Raw genomic sequence first — 17,709 nt, 5'->3', positions numbered from 1 at the left:
TGGAGTCTGAGCTGACTGGCTCTGAGCTGCCTCCCCACCTCACCAGCATGGGCTCTGCTTGTCCATGGCAGCTCTCATCCCGTGTGGAATGGCATTGCAGAGCAAGTGGAGCCAGAATGAGATCTTGGCTCAGGCGGGGAGTACGTGCCAGGCCAGTGGTAGGAAACTGGCCAGAGTGCAGTGTGGTTTCCATTTGCTTTCTCGACCTTGTTTTGGGAGTGAGCAAGTGTGTGTGCACTCTGCACAAGTGGAGTCTAGGTTTTTTACAGTCCTTCTTGAAGTCCCACTGGTTTTCTAACCAGCTGAAGAGACTCATCTTTCCTCCTACTGCTGACCCCAGAATTGGGATGCTCAGTGTGTGACTGGAACAGCTCGCTCCCCAGAAAGGAGGATCTCCCTCTTCTGAGTCCCCTCCCAAGGGCACAGGTCTTGACCTGATTGCTTCTCTTCCCTTCCTACCCAGTTCCATCTGGACTGTTCTTACGGGTTGTACAAAAGCCTTTTTGCAAGTCTTCAGTTAGTTTTCACTGAGAATTGCTCCATGTGTAAATGTGTGTGTATGTGTGTGTGTATGAATTTTATTTTTATTTTTACTTTTTTTTTAACACAAAAAGCATTTTGTATTGGGGTATAGATGATTAACAATGTTGTGATAGCTTCAGGTGAACACTGAGGCGACTCAGCTGTACATATACATGTATCCATTCTCCCCCAAATCCCCCTCCCATCCAGGCTGGCACATAACTCGAGCAGAGTTCCATGTGGTATACAATAGGTTTTTGTTGGTTATCCGTTTTAAATACAGCAGTGTGTACATGACCTTCCCAAAGTCCTTAACTATCCTTTCTCCCTGGCAACCATGATTTCATTTTCTATGTCTGTGAGTCTCTGCTTTGTAAGTAAATTCATTTGTATCATTTCTTTTTAGATTCCACATATAAGGGATGTCATGTGATATTTCTCATTCTCCGTCTGACTTACTTCACTCAGTATGGCACCAGATCCATGCATGTTGCTGCAAATGGCATTATTTCATTATGTGCCTAAAACACTGCTTTTTTTTCTAATGTTTCTTTATTTGTAGTTGATTATGATTGCTTTATAACACTGGTTTGATTTCTGTCATACTTCAACATGAATCAACCACAGGTGGACATATGTCCCCTCCGTCTTGACTCTCCCTGCCACCTGCCACCTATTCCTTCTCCTCTAGGTTATCGCAGAACCTAGAGTCTATTATACAGAGTGAAGTAAATCAGAAAGAGGAAAACAAATATTGTATATTAATGCATATATATATATGTATATATATACAGAAAGAGAGAGAGAGAATCTAGAAGGATGGTACTTATGAGCCTGTTCACAGCGCAGCAATGGAGAGACAGACATAGAGAACAGACTTGTGGCCAAAGGTGGGAGAGAAGAGGGAAAGGGTGAGATGAACGGAGAGGGTACCTTGGAAGCACATGTACTAACGTAGGTAACTAACTAACATACACGAACAAGGGTAAATAGATAGCCAATGGAAATCTCCTGTATGACTCGGGGAACTCGAACTGGAACTCTGTGATCACCTAGAACAGTGATTTTGAAATTAATTCTTTATTACTAAAATGGAATTATTTTTATGATATAAAGTCGCACTTGTTTGTTTTCATTTTGACTCTATATTCTGTTGGTGTTTAATTTGGATAAAAATTATGTGATGTAATAGAGATTTCTGCTGATGTATTACTTTTTAAATTCAAGATACTATTCACATACAACTGGTGCAGCTACAGAGAAGTGAGTCATCGTCTTTAACTTCTGGAGGATCTGAAATAAGTACACAAGGGACTGCTTACTCTAAACTGAATATGAAGGACGCCCCTGGTGGCCTGGTGAAGACTTCACCTTCCAGCGCAGGAGGTGTGAGTTCGATCCATAGTCAGAGAGCTCAAATCTCACTTGCCTGGTGGCCAAGAAACCCAAAACATTAAAGAGAAAGCAATATTGTAGCAAATTTAATAAAGACTTTGAAAATGGTCCACATCAAAAAATCTTTTTAAAAAATGAATTATGAGTGCTGCAAGTGAAGAAGTGTCTTACTTTCTTTATGATTTTATTACGGTCTTTTCAGGAAACATAAACTCCTTCAAGGTAGAGCCATTTAATAAAATCATAGAGAACTGTAAGAAGTTAGAGAGATCTAACAAAAACAGTGAATTAATCCAGGTCTTCAGAAGGTGGGAATCAGGTCAGTTCAAAGAACTTCATCTGCAGGAAGCTGGCCACTTTTTTGCCAGCTCTGCCATTAAAGTGGTTTATTTCATCAACATGTGCTAGTTTCTTTCCATCCTGTCCCCAGGTGACTTTAGACTTTCAGCATAAGTGTCTTATTTACTTTCTGCCTGTACTATGGGTCAGGTGTTCCTATAGGGTTAGGTGCAGGCTTCTGGGGTCTGGGAGGCAAGGTCTCCTAATACACTGGACTGCCTTGCCAGATAGCAGCTGTAAGCATGACCGAAGAAGTTGACCATAGTAGATGTCTGGTATTGAATGAGAGTTTAACAAACAAACTCAGAAATATAGCTGTCCTGTCTGCAAAATGTTCATGGAAGACTTTGTGGAAGAGATCGTATTTGTTGTTGTTGTTTAGCCGCTAAGTTGTATGCAACTCTTTGTGGCCCCGTAGACTGTAGCCCACCAGGCTCCTCTGTCCATGGAATTTCCCAGGCAAAAATATTTCAGTGGGTTGCCATTTCTTTCTCCAGAGGCTCTTCTTGACCCAGGGATCAAACCCACATCTACTGTATTGCAGGCAGATTCTTTACCACTGAGCCATAGGTTGGGTTGTATTTACATGTTGAGAGCAAACAGGTAAAGAAAAAAGGAGTTCTAGGAAGTGGAGCAGTTCGGGCCGAGTTGTCTAGATTTATGCTTGGCCCATGGGCAGATCAGTCTGGTTCAGAGATCCTCTCTGTTCAGTTCAGTTCCATCGCTCAGTCATGTCCAACTTTTTGTGATCCCATGGACTGCAGCACACCAGGCCTCCCTATCCATCACCAACTCCCGGAGCTTGCTCAAACTCATGTCAAACTCATGTCCGTTGAGTCGATGATGCCATCCAACCATCTCATCTTCTGTCGTCCCCTTCTCCTCCCGCCTTCAGTCTTTCCCAGCATCAGGATCTTTTCCAGTAAGTCATTTCTTCTCATCAGGTGGCCAAAGTATTGGAATTTCAGCTTCAGCATCAGTCCTTCCAGTGAATATTCAGGACTGATTTCTTTGAGGATTGACTGGTTGATCTCCTTACAGTCCAAGGGACTCTCAAGAGTCTTCTCCAACACCACAGTTTAAAGTTCACAGATCCTCACTGTAGTTGCCCTAAATCAACTAAATGCCTGACCTCCAACTGATTGAAACCAGGTCTCTGGAGTTTGTGTTCAGATCATCTGCTTTGTTTTAAAAGTTCCCCACTCCAGTGCTTTTGCCTGGAAAATCCCATGGATGGAGGAGCCTGGAGGGCTGCAGTCCATGGAGTCGCTAAGAGTCAGACACGACTCAGCGACTTCACTTTCACTTTTCACTTTCATGCATTGGAGAAAGAAATGGCAACCCACTCCGGTGTTCTTGCCTGGAGAATCCCAGGGACGGGGGAGCCTGGTGGGCTGCCGTCTATGGGGTTGCACAGAGTCAGACACGACTGAAGTGACTTAGCAATAGCAATAGATGATTTTGATGCAAAGAGAGCCCTGGAAAGTTGGAGAGGACAACACATTATGAATTTGTGAAATCGAGTTGGAAAAGCATGGTAGAATAAGACTGTGGAGGCTTTCTATATTAGGCTGAGGAGTTTCTTGATTGTATCCTGAGTGAAGGTGAGTCAGTGAGATTCACTGAATTGGGTTCCACCATTTTCTGAGCCTGGTGTGAAACAGTGAAAAGTGAAAGTGTTAGTCACTCAGTCATGTCGGACTCTCTGTGACTCTGTGGACTGTAGCCCACCAGGCTCCCCTGTCCATGGGATTCCCCAGGCAAGAATACTGGAGTGGGTAGCCATTCCCTTCTCCAGGGGATCTTCCTGACCCAAGGATTAAACCCTGGTCTCCCACATTGCAGGCAGATCCTTTGAGCCTGATATAGTTGTGTCTGTTTGGAACCCTTTCTGGGCAGTAGACAGAGAAGGGCAACACAAGTTATGGGGTCTAGGTGAGAATGTTATTTATTCGCTCTTTCTCTTTGTAGGAGTAGATGTTCTAATTGCAGATTTAGTTTTCTAAGCAGAATATATTGAAGTTTTTGTAACAATTCTTTCTTCTCTCTTTAGGGGAGTTGGCTGCATCTTTGTTGAGATGATCCAGGGAGTTGCTGCTTTTCCAGGAATGAAAGACATTCAGGATCAACTTGAACGAATATTTCTGGTAAGTTCTTTACGGAATGCTTCTGAGGAATGTTGGTTCTGAATGCATTCCTTAGTGACAAATCCTACAGTGAAAGTGGAAAATAATTTCAGATTTGTTGGTTGTCACATTTAATTCTAACATATTTTTGGGACCTTTGCAAAAGCAGGAAATTAGTGAAGAATTGTGTTTTTAAACTACTGCACATGAATAATATGCCAAAACACTAAGAAAAGATAGAATGTCAGAGGCAATATAGAAGAGTGGGCTAAAAATGAAGGCTCTGATAAGAAAATGCCAAATAATTTATTTAGATAGCCCCTGCTTTACACCCTGTTGCTGTGTCTTGACTCCCTCCCACACCCACCCACTTTTTTCCAAAAAGCAGAGCATGAAAAGAAAGAAAGGGAAATGGTAACTTTAGAATGGAGAAATCGGGCAGCTAGTGCCCCAGCCTGGTCTTCAAGGTTGAGATCATCACAGGGAAGTCACACTGAGAGCGTGTACCCTTTGTATCAATATATTGAGGACGGCCCTTTGCTTCTGTGGTCTTCCTCCCAAAGTTATAACTCCATTCTAATCAGGAAAAGACAGCACACAAACCCAGATGGCAGAACATTCTACGAAACACGTGACTAGTACTTCTTTTTCTTTTTTTTTTAATTGGAGGCTAATTACTTTACAATATTGTGGTGGTTTTTGCCATAGATTGATCTGAATCAGCAATGGGTGTACATGTGTACCCCCATCCTGAACACCCCTCCCCTGACTGCTGCCGCTAAGTTGCTTCAGTCGTGTCTGACTCTGTGCGACCCCATAGACGGTAGCCCACCAGGCTCTCCCGTCCCTAGGATTCTCCAGGCAAGAACACTGGAGTGGGTTGCCATTTCCTTCTCCCCTGACTAGTACTTCTTAAAACTGTCAAGGTCATGAAAAACAAAGTCTGAGACACTGTCACAGCCGAAAGGGGCCAGGGAGACATGAGAACATAATGTCATGTGGTGTCCTGCATGGAATCCTGGGAGAGAAAAAGAGCTTTAGAGAAAACGTAGTACAAGGCAAGTGAGGTGTGCAGTGCAGTGCATCCACATTGCAGGCTGTGCTCCTTGCATGTGGTGGATGCTCCGTGTAACGTCAGGTTTCAACAATCGGGAAACTGGGAAAGGCGTAAACAGGAACCCTCTGTCCTGCTGTCCACGGTTTTGTATAAATCTAAAACTATACTAAAATTTAAAAATTTTTAATCTGCACAAAATAAAAAATTTGTTCTGTAGCTAGATAACCTTGGTTTGCCACCTACTCTGTCACTTTGGGCAAGGAACTTAGCTCGCTGAACCTTAGTGTTTTCCTTGGGCAAGATGAGGTTTATTATATACCAGGTGGCTCAGTGGTAAAGAACCCGCCTGCCAGTGCCAGTGACGTGGGTTCGATCCCTGGATCGGGAAGATCCCCTGGAGAAGGAAATGGCAACCCACCCCAGTGTGCTTGACTGGGAAACTCCATGCACAGAGGAGCCTGGCAGGTTACAGCCCGTGGGGTCTCAGAGTTGGACACGACCAAAGCAACTTACTTATTAGCACTATAGCAGTAGTACCAAAAATTTTGTTTCATGAAAGCATAGTTTATTGATACAGCTTAGTCAAAGTTTTAATTTTCAATATTATTTTTATAATGTAAGCATTTCCAATAGGTACTATCTTGTTGAATTGTTTCTTATATGGAGATTTTGCAATTATTTCTTGATTTTATAGCAATTATTTCCTAATTTTATGGATATTTAGATACCTTTGAGCTATGATGAGGCTTTTAATAAATCATTGTAAATTTTGTGTGGAAACATTGATAAACCAAGCTATTGTTTGCTCTTATTAGAGCACAGAGACCCTTAAATGCAGATAAGTATCATAATTTATGATAATAATGCCTTCATTTACTGTAATTTTTTTTACATGTGTGGTGATTTTTACAAGTAAAATGTCCTTTAGTAATTAGATAAAGATCCTCATCTATATAAAATTGCTGCTTTAGAATTAAATAATGTTAAGTTTTACCCTAAAGAATTAGATGTGACCAAAAAAAGAAATCTACAAACTTCTCTTGACAGTAAATGTTATCCTCTTAAATATTTTATTTCCTCCACTGACTTCTTTAACTTTGCACGTGTTAGCCATGTGACACATTAGACTAGCAGACTCTCTCAGGAGTTGTGGGATCACTGGAAGAAGAAATTTTAGTAACCAGTATAGTTGAATCACTAGGAAAAAATGCTTTTCCATGGTGACCTTTCATGTCTGGTCTGAAGAGGAATGACTTAAATGTGATTAAATCCACATTCCCAGGCTTCCCATGTGAACTGCCAGAGACTTTTCTAAAGCAGCATACCTGGCCTCTGGGAAAGCATTGTCAAGGAAGTAATGAACTCTGAAAAGTCATGAAACGTGGGATTGTTTGGTTTGTTTTGCGTTTAATACAGAGATTAAGTCCATTCATTTGCCTGTGAGCTGTATATAGAAAGGTGTTTAATAACTCTGAAGCACAGAATTAATAGCTTGTTCCCCACCACCACTAATATAATTAACTCCCACACATTGAGTCTTTATGTGAAAAGCAACCAAGATCAGTCACTAGAGTCTTTATATTTTTCTTTTGAAGGTTTTCTTTCTGATGTTTTTCTTTTTTCTTCCTTTGATGGGAAGGAGCAGTTCACATGTTTTAACAAGTCCAGTGCATTCACTTCCACGTACAACAGCAATGTTGATAAATGTAGGCTGAGCTGGCTATTCTGCAACTTGAGATTTCACCATTAAATCATTTCCCTTGAAACTGTGATGCTCGTATACAAGAAAAGAAGGAAAGTAATGGAATTTGACAAATTATATTCAAGACATTTTGAATCACCAGGTGAATGGGTACCTACTTCTCTAGCAGTGACTCTGCTATTAGAGGGAAAGAGTGATTTATTTTATTTCTTCAATGTTACTCACTTTTTAATGTGCCATGATGTTTTCTATTTACCTTTATTAGTTGCAAAAATAAGCAGTAGATGTCTACACCCAGGTAAATACACACTCAGAGTGACAAGATCATAACTAACAAGAAATTTTGTATTCTAATCACATTGTTCTGAATTGAAAGAGAAATCTACTTGATGAAACCCTGGGAACATTCTTCTGTCATTTCACAACAGCTGGACAAAGGGCAGAGAGTGCTTGCTCAGCTGTTTGAGATCTTGGCAGATGCTCCTGGGTTTGTGTGGCTCATGACCCCAGAGTACCGCAGCCAGGACGGAGAGGCTGGCATGATTGTGTCTTGAGGGCATGTCCCAGTTCTTCTTGCTTTTGAATGTTGATTAACCCCAGAGGTTCACCTTTCGCTGTCTCCTGGGTCTTCTGGCTTGCAATGGCATTTCATCCGCCAGTTATTTGTTAACACATCATACATTATTTGATTGGTACCCTTGTTAAGTGTTTCTCTTCCTCGTATATGTCATCCAGAATTTAAAAGAGTGTGCGTCTGTGTATGTGAAAAGAGCCACTTGCAACTTTGAAATCTACTACTCATCCTGGCTTTTGAGTCAGATCCTTCTTTGAGCTTATGTGTTTCGCAGTGAACTGGCTGCAGAGATGTCTGTGGATCCAGTTCCAGTCCCTGTTTTCTTATCCTGGCTCTCTTTCCAGGATCTTTATTTTTTTTTTAATTGGTTTAATTGGTTGGTTTCTGCTGTACAACAATGCGAATCAGCCATAAGTATACATATACCCCCTTCCTCTTGAGCCTCCCTCCCCCGACCCCTCATCCCACCCCTTGGGTCATCAGAGAGCACTGGCTAAGCTCCCCATGTTATATAGCAGCTTCCCACTAGCTGTCTGTGTTCGACATGGGTAGTGTATATGCGTCAGTGCTCTCTTAACCATAATCCTGAGGTTTCATGATTGGCTAGAACAGCCATGTAGTATGTAAAAGAAAGTTTCCACCACTTCCTCTCATGGTCATTACCAGCCAGTTGGATGTAGCAGCCATATCATTAAGATGGAATATTGCTGTCACAGATTTGTATCTTCACTTCCATCGCTGGGTTGCTTGAGGTGATTTCCGCCATATTTCTTCAGCACTCACTCTGCAGCACTGGGTACAATGGAGATGGAAAGGAATCTATCTGCCATGCTATCTGCCCTGGAATAAATGAGGACGATCAAGATAGGCAGGCTAGACATACCCTTGGGAATGGAGTCATGAAAAATTGCTGAGCAATTGCTCAGCAGATGGGAGATCCAGTAACTGTAGGTCCTGTATTCATTAAAATACTTAACTCTTAAGAGTTCAATATTGAATTCCTGAACAAGCCGTCTTTTCTAATTGGATTGTAGTTTCTGCATCTGTAAAGGGAGAAGTTGAGCCAAATGATTTTAATAATGTCTTGCTGCTCTAACCTTTTTTAATTCTAAAAATGCATGATATTACAGGATTATGCATAAGGGCTGTGGGCGTTCTGATAAAATTGCTCAGAACATTTTCGTTAAGCATTTAAGAAAGGATAAGGTTTGAAGTGGAGTAAGGGAGATGGGGAGTCCAGGAGAGGAGTAGGTATAGTAGGTATCCGTCTTATATGCCTGGAAGGTGACATTGGACATTGAAATTTAGACCCTGAATGATTGAGGACTTCTAATTTTATTTTATTTTTTAAGTAATAAAGAGACAGTACAGTGTTTAACAAAAGAATAAAAAAGGTTAAAATGGCATTTCAGCAAAATTAATATGATATCATGATAAATTCAACTGTATAAAGGCTGACAGAAGCAGAGAACTAAGCAATGGATCCTGGAGTGAAGAATACTAAAAATATTAAGCAGTGCTTTTGCCTCAGATGATAAAGGACCCACTTGCAGGGCAGGAGATGCGGGTTCGGTCCCTGGGTTGGGAAGATCTCCGGAGAAAGGAATGGTTACCTACTCCAGTATTCTCTCCTGGAGAATTCCACGAGGAGCCTGGAGGGCTACCATCCATGGGGTTGCAAAGAGTCAGACACGACTAAGTGACTTACACTTTCACTTAGGAAATCCAAGTCAGGAAGATGGGCTATAATACTGGAAGTAAATGCCTTTTCTAACCTGTGCATGTTTGTTTCAAGCCTTCTGTCAAAAGGTATAGTTATTTTCATGGTGGTAAATTTTCTTTAGAGCATTAAGTTTTTTTAAAAAATAAAGCAGTTAGAAAAAAATTTAAAGCAGTATGAAAATAAGTAAAAACCACCGTTTAGAGATAACCAGTGGTAAATATTTTTATATTTTCTAGATTTTCACAACTGGGTTAATAATAAATTTATGATTTTTGTGTTCAGCTTCCCTTTATTTTCATGTTAAACAGGGAGCAATTTCCATGCCATTAATATATGCTTGAAAATATTTTAATTATGCTATAATATCTTATTAATGTGCCCACACAGTGCACCATCACTGGGTAATTTACTTGAAGTTTTTATGCTATAGTAAACATCACACATTTTTATTCCGTTCACTTATTCTTTCATCAAGAATTGTTAGGCATCTATTCTGTGCCACGCGCTGTGCCTACAGCCAGTGGGAAACCAGCAGACACGGTCTCTGCTCACCTCAAGTGTACTGTTAGCTGGGCTACATTGGAATAGCTTCTAGAAAGTCAGATCAGAAGGATGTTGTCACAAAACCGTGGTGATCCATAATAATTCGGAAGAGAAAGGAGGCAAAGATGACTCCAGAGTGTCAAGCTTGTGGAACTAAGTGAGCCATGAAGTCATGGAAAATAATGGGGACGGTGGTAAGGAGTGCCATCGGAGGGAGGAGAAGAGAGGTCCAGACAGTGGACTTCAGATGATAGCAGCTGACCCCGACGGAGACGTCTAGCACACATCTCTTACCGAAGGGACTCGGGAGCTAAGTGCGGATCCAGGGATCATCCACCAGGACCAGACAGCGCTAGGTCCTAAAGCATGCTCGTTCTTGAAGAACGAGAAGCTGGAGGAGAAGGAGAAAGGCCCCGCCTAGCCCTCGGGGATGCTTATGGTTTGTGGGGGTGGGATGGGGGCGGGGAACCAAACCAGGAGAGAACTGGGACAGTGACACAAAAGTCAAGGTAAGGGCAGGCAGCAAGGACGTGAGGATAAAAAAAGGAAAAAAAAAATCACTCCCTTGAGGGAAATTATAGATCTACCCAGGTGTGTTTATCTGGTGGGTGAGAAATGCCGAGACCAGTGCCCCTCGTTTCTGTGTTTCCGCAGCATGGCCCTCTCACTGCCTACATAGTATGTCACACACATACTGTATTTTTACTATATTTATGCTTTTAACCCAGAGGATGAACTAAGTGTCCTGTTGGAGAAATGGAAGAGTTGACATGGAAAATGCATCTGAGTTTAGTTAAGAAAGCATAGCAGACTATCCACAGGGCTTCCCAGCTGGCACGGTGGTAAAGAATCTGCCTGTCAGCGCAGGAGATGCAAGAAGACGCGGGTTAGATCACTGGGTCGGGAAGACCCCTGGAGGAGGAAACGGCAACCCTCTCCGGTATGCTTGCCTGGAGAACCCCACGGGCAGAGGAGCCTGGCGGGCTGCAGTCCACGGGGTCGCAAAGAGTCACACACGACTTAGCAGAGCACAGCGCTATCTAGGGTTTTCACAGGAGACTTAACGATTCTCCTCAGTGTCTCATGGATGCTGGAATGAAGGTGAGCAGGGGAGCAGGTTCCAGCCCCTCCACTTAGGACTCTGTTTCATTAAGGTTTTGTATGTGAAATAGGTCTCACTGCTGAAAGGAAGATTAGAAACCCTTGGGCTAACAATACCTTAAGTTCCTCCCAGGTCAAGAGTTCTATGAAAAAGAAAAGTCCAGGTGGAAGAAAAATGATGGAGAGAAAGCAAAGATGTTAGAGAAATAAAAATTGAGCTACCCCCACATGGAGACGTCAGATAGATGTTCTAAGAAAGTTCTGTGCTAGTAAGCTAATAGAAAGTTTGGTAGCAAACTTCAGTAAGATCATTTCTGTTGAGAAAAAAAGAAAGATAGTGGAATGTCCTACTGTAGAATAATCACATTACTTTTTGCAAAGAAAGTTTGATTAAGCTGGCTGTTACCCAAACATATGAATTGACTCACATGGTGAAAAACATACTGTTTTACCTTGAGGGTTCTTACATTTACTTTATAATGTTACAAACTTTCTATACATGGAAATGAGAACTTTTTCATTAAATCATTCACTTTGTCGTTGTTATACATTTTTCAACAAATATTTATTATATGGTTAGCTGCTCAGTCATGTCCAACTTTTGCAATCCCATGGACTGTTGCCCATCAGGCTCCTCTGACCATGGGGATATTCCAGGCAAGAACACTGGAGTAGGCCCTCCTCCAGGGGATCTTCCCAACCCAGGGATTGAACCCAGGTCTTCCACATTGCAGGTGGATTCTTTACTATCTGAGCCACCAGGGAAGCCCCTACTATGGGCTAAATACTCTTCCATGTTCTAGGGACACAGCATTGCACCAAAGCGTGTGGTCTCATGAAACCTATATTCCTGTGAGGGAAAATAGACAATGAGCAAATTAATATATAATGTGTCTCCTGAGTGTTGCATGAGAGATGCCACTTTACATATGGCATTCCTGGGAGGTCTCTCTCAGAAGGGTGGTGATGCTTGCTGAGTGAAGTTAATCAAGGCATAAGACATGCAGGTACCAGGGATCAGAGCATTTAGGTGCAGAGAATAGCAAGTTGGTGCTTAAAATCAGAGTTCTCAAACCTGAATTTGTTGAATTAAGGATCGTTCTTCTCAGTGCATCAAGGTGACTGCTAGTATTCTTGTGACTTTGATCTCCTATGTAGAAAGCATTTTCTTACATGAGAAGTCCTTGCTTTGTGTGAAGCATTAAATTCCTGTATAGGTTGATATTCAGACATCAGATTGAGCAAATCAATAAGAGAGTTTGAAGTACACCCATGTTTCAAGTCAGAATTATGGTGGCGCAAGAGATTTGGGTTTCCTGATTTAGTTCATCAGAAATGTTGGTATAGAGACAAGAAGATGAGGAATGTTTCTGTTGGAATATTTGGAGAGTAGATAATGATTTAGAGGCGAGAACAGAGAAAGAATACATACAAATCAAAGAAAGCCAGTAAACACTTTAAAAAAAAAAAAAAAAAGTCAAAAGTAATAGAATTTCAGGAATTCCCTGGAGGTCCGGTGGTTAGGACTCCAATCCCTCACTGCCTGCCTGCCTAAGGCACAGGTTCAATCCCTGTTCAGGAAACTTAAGTTCCCACAAGCCACATGGTGCAGCCAAAAAAAAAAAAGTAGAAGAATTTCAGAAAGAAAAGCTCTATCAACTGTGCCAAATACGACAGTGAAGAAGGGGGCAGTGTTGAGAAAAGACCACTGGTGGCTCCCTTTAAAGAAATAGGTCCGATAGTGTTGGCTATTTGAAGTCAGGTTACAGTGGATTTAAAGAGTAAGTGTGCAGCAAAAAAAAATTGGAAACACTGAGTGTAGACAACCTCTTGGAGAATTGTCTGAGTGAAGAGGATTAGAGATCACCTTAAGGGTACTTTTGAAATCAAGACATAAATTTTATAATCTGTCATAAAGATTTTTATAATAATGAGGACAAGAAGGGACACCAGAGATCTAAGGAAGCATATTTGATGGGTCAGGGTACTGGTAGGCAAGAGTGGATGGGTGGAAAAGACAGGGTCTTCAAAATGGGGATGAAAAGATTTTCCAGAAGATCAGAAAGAAGAAAGGAAAAGGAGAGGAAGATGTAAATACATGTGGTAGAGGAGGAAAAAAGGAAGCTGAAGATAACGTGATCTGTATGATTCTCAGTGAAAGGGACAGTGTGTGACTGATGGTGATGTGCATCTGTGGGGATAAATGTTGAGGGAAATGGATAATATTGCAAAGCTCCTGTAACACCAAATGGTATTATGATTTCTGATATGACAAGAGAAGGAGGGCATGGCTGACCACATTTGTTAATCAGTTGATCTGAGACATATTATAGGAATAAAAATGCTCTATTTCCAATTGTTACGATTTGTAACCATTTACTTTCCTATTATCATAAGATTACTTTTAGGCATATCCATCTTCACTGTTAATGTTTCCCAATTGTAATAGTTTTCACAAAGACCTTCCTGGAGGCAGTGGTTCACATCTGTTGTCTAACTCTTAAATGTTTTGAGCATATTTTAACCTCATATACCCCTCTTTCATATTACCATTTTCTTTATACATGACTTTATTGTCAGTGTGGGATTACTTACTGGCTGTTACAATTATCTCTTGTTATGCAACTACCTCAAAACAGTGGGCTAAATCAACAACAGTCGTATTTTTAAATTATCTGTCATCCTTTCAGGGTCAAGAATTCAGTAAGGGGTGGGCCAGGCAGTTCTGGACTTGGGAGGAGGATCTCTCATATGGTGACATATATTATGGTAGTAGCAATCAGAAGCTGGAGCAGTTGAGGACTAGCCAAATTTCTCTCTCATTGTGTTCTTGAGGCCCTGTGTGGGTTTTTCTCTATGTGGGCAAGTTTGAGCTTCTCATTGGGCTTCCCTGGTGCCTCAGATGGTAAAGAATCTGCCTGCAATGTGGGAGACCTGGGTGCAATCCCTGGGTTGGAAAGATCCCCTGGAGAAGGGAACGGCGGCCCACTCCAGTATTCTTGCCTGGAGAAATACATGGACAGAGGAGCCTGGCGGCTACCGTCCATGGGGTCACAAAGAATCAGACACAACTCTGTGACTTTCACTCACTCACTCATGGAATGGTGGTTGCATCCCAAGAGTGGATTTCCTAAGAGGACCAGATAGAAATTTCTTAGTTTCTCTTAGCTTCAGAGGTCTTACAGCAAGTCTCTCAGTCAAAGTCATCACAAATCTTATGGCACAGGCAAGGGGAGGGGACATAGACTCCAGTTCTAGATGGAAATGAGTGTCAAGAATCCTGGGGCCATGTTTTAAAACTGCTGCATTGCTTATGTACATTCCCGTAAGCATGTATTGCCATTTTGAGCTGATAAAACAGCTTTGTAGGAAAAAAAAAAAAAAACAATCTGGGAAACAGTTTTTGTCAAGTTTCTAAAATTGTTGTTATTTTTTCCCATACTCCTTATGGTCGTCCCCATACTGCTTCTCATGGTAAATATGAAAGTGCGAATTGTCACAGAGTGTTACTTGATGGGTCATGAGGTCCCTTATTTGCTCATCCTCCTTTTCTTCCTTTTTTGACTAACGAGTTCACAGATATGTCAGCCTGAAAAAAAAAATCGTGATATACCCCCATAGGGTTGCACATATGAGGTGAGTGAGAAGGTGGTGACGCTTCTTAGCAAATTCTCAGAATGTTATCCATAAAGTAGATTTCTGTAGCTCAAATTCTGCCTTATTTTTTTTTCCATTTGGAACATGTTTCCATATAGATCTTTCATTCCTCAGATTGTCACACGTCATCTCTTGTGGTATGGCGCATGTCATCTAATACGGTGCCCAGTGACGCCCACCTCCTGGTATTTATGCCCTTACGTAATCCGCTCCCCTTGAGTGGGGACTGGACCTAGAGACTTGCTTCCGATGGATAGGCTATGACAAAAGAGAACGGGATGTTACTTCAGCAGCTAAGTTACACACCTGCCACTTCCTTCTTGCTCACCCTCTCTTACTGGCTCACTGGCTCACTCTGGGGGAAGCCAGCTGCCATGCTGTACGTTGGAGAGACCCTCGTGTCAAGGAACTGACGTTTCCAGCTGGCAGCCAGTGAAGCCCTGAGGCTGGGCGGCAGCAGTGTGAGTGGGCTTGGAAGTGAATCCTCTGCTGGTTGAACTCTTTATATGCGAGATGCTAGGGACGCTAGTACTCAGTCGGCCAGGTGTCTCGGACTCTTTGGGACCCCGTGGACTGTAACCTTTGAATCTCCTCTGTCCATGAGATTTTACAAGCAAGAATGCTGGACTGGGTTGCCATTTCCTTCTTCCAGGGGGTCTTCCTAATCCAGGGATCAAACCTATGTCTCTTGCATCTCCTGCCTTGGCAGGCCAATTCTTTACCATTTGCTTCACTTGGGAAACCCTTCCTATGTGAGACAGCAGCTGTAATTAACACTTTATTTTTTTTTATTTTTTATTTTTAAACTTTACAATATTGTATTAGTTTTGCCAAATATCGAAATGAATCCGCCACAGGTATACCCGCGTTCCCCATCCTGAACCCTCCACCCTCTTCCCTCCCCTCCCCTCCCTCTGGGTCGTCCCAGTGCACCAGCCCCAAGCATCCAGTACCGTGCATCGAACCTGGACTGGCGACTCGTTTCATACATGATATTAACACTTTATTTTTTTAGATGTTTATTGTTGGCTGCACTGTGTCTTAGCTGCAGCATGTGGGATCCTGTTCCCTGATTAGGGAACAAACCGGGGCCCCCTGCTTTGGGAGTGTGGGGTCCTAGCCACTGGACCACCAGAGAAGCCCCAGTTAACACTTTAACTGCTACCTTTTGAGAGACTCAGAGGCACCCAGTTAAAGATATTACCACCAAAATGGCAGTGTTCTCAATCCTTGTCCCCCAAAGGAAAGAATTCAGGCAAGAGACATAGTAAGTAGCAAGAGTTTTATTAGGCAAACAAAAGTGGGCTCCAGAGAGACAGAAGGAGGAGTGAGTAGTCTGGAAACCAGAAGCAGAACTGCAATAGGGGTCTGGTTGGTGGCAAGCCCCTCTCTGTGTCCTGACATTTGACTGACAGGGTGATTGACAGCTTTAGGTTATGTCTCTTTTCTCCTCGTGCACAGGCTTACACACGAGCACACAAGCATACCCTGCAAAATGGGTGGGGGTAGCGGAGGCGAAAACCTCAATGCTAATTTATTACAAATACAGCACAATGAACCTCAGTTTCCCAAAGATCTTTTTAGATCTCTGTGTATCTGTGCCAACCTGTCCTGGTGGTGGTGTCTTTTGGTTTTTTTTTTCTCGTTTGGTCCTGATGAGGCTGGAAACTTAGTGGTCCTCATGTACAGAAAGGGAAGATCTTCGGAATCTTTCCTGTTTTCAGTTTTATTTATTTATTTTTAAGCAATATAAAAATTTATTTTTTCTCATATCATGAGTAATCTGGGGTAGGCATTGGCTTAGTGTCTCCATAATATCACAGCAAAGTCGCCATGTTGGGAATCAATTCCTGAATATACATGCTTAGGCCCCACTCAGGGCTTCCCAGGTGATGTTAGTGGTAAAGAACCCGCCTGCCAATGCAGGAGATGTAAGAGACGTAAGTTCAATCCTTGGGTTGGGAAGATCCCTTGGAGGAGGAAATGGCAACCCATTCCAGTATTCTTGCCTAGAGAATCCCATGGACAGGGAGCCTGGCGGGCTGCAGTCCACAGGGTTGCACAGAGTCAGACACAACTGAAGCAGCTTAGCACGTAGCACAGGGCTTTGAGAATCAGAGTTTCTGGGGATGGGACTTTGTGTATTCAGACAAACAAGCAGACCCTAGTTGATGAGTCCTCCTTATTCAGAAATTCTTACTTTAAAGAGATGCATGTCATACTTTCAAATTACGCATGTTTTAACTTTTCTGGCCTGATGTGACAACCTAAAAACACAGGTAGTACGGCTTTCCTATCCAGAATACAGAAATCATTAATCAGTCAGACCATGTCCTGTGTTTCTTCCTTTTGATATGTTTCTCAAGGGGCATGCCTAAAAATGAGTACATCTGGGGGGTCCATTCACATGACTTTGTATTCATAATATTACATAACTGGTATTAGAATTGTGTACACAAGCAAACCGAGATCTGTAATCATCATATCCCAGATGCTGTAACTTCTTCTCTGGCCTGATTACTTGATTAAAATTTTGGTTCCCTCCCTCATTTTGCAACCTATCTCTGCTTAGGCCTCAGAAGACTTTACCCAGAAGGCTAAATCTGTCCATGCTGCTCATCTTTTTGTGAGGCATGAGTTTGTTTAAAACCTGACCTTGTATCGTCTCTTGCTTTACCCCTACAAGGCAAAGGAGCATCCTCAAAACATTCTGTTGTAAATTGCCTCATCATTTTATATCTTGAAAGAAAGCTGTTGCTGTTTGATTAAAATTTATCATATAAAATAATCTACCTAAGTCATTGGAGTATGTCTCCTAGAGAACAGTTTAATCCTAAATCAGGTTAACAAATATGACCTTGGAGCTGAATTTGCTCTTTCACTTGCCTCTTTCAAACATGCCAGGCATACATTTGCCAGGAAGTGTGTGGACGATTGCGTTTTTAAAATTCTTCCTAAAAATCCCTTTAT

At 42.1% G+C, this 17,709-nt stretch overlaps 1 protein-coding gene across 4 annotated transcripts in view; it reads left to right on the top strand.

Moving 5' to 3' along the window:
• Positions 1 to 17,709, top strand: part of CDK14 (cyclin-dependent kinase 14) — a 668,333-nt gene that overhangs the window by 408,792 nt on the left and 241,832 nt on the right. For all 4 annotated transcript variants that reach the window (XM_010839815.1, XM_010839811.1, XM_010839814.1 and 1 more), the window contains one exon: positions 4,310 to 4,403. In XM_010839815.1, coding sequence (XP_010838117.1) covers positions 4,310 to 4,403 — 94 coding nt within the window. The remainder of the gene's footprint in view (positions 1 to 4,309; positions 4,404 to 17,709) is intronic.

This window comes from Bison bison, unplaced genomic scaffold, assembly GCF_000754665.1.
Source record: "Bison bison bison isolate TAMUID 2011002044 unplaced genomic scaffold, Bison_UMD1.0 scf7180017864134, whole genome shotgun sequence".
NCBI lineage: Eukaryota > Metazoa > Chordata > Mammalia > Artiodactyla > Bovidae > Bison > Bison bison.
Note: the sequence above shows the minus strand (reverse complement) of the source record. Positions and strands in the feature narration are given on the sequence as shown.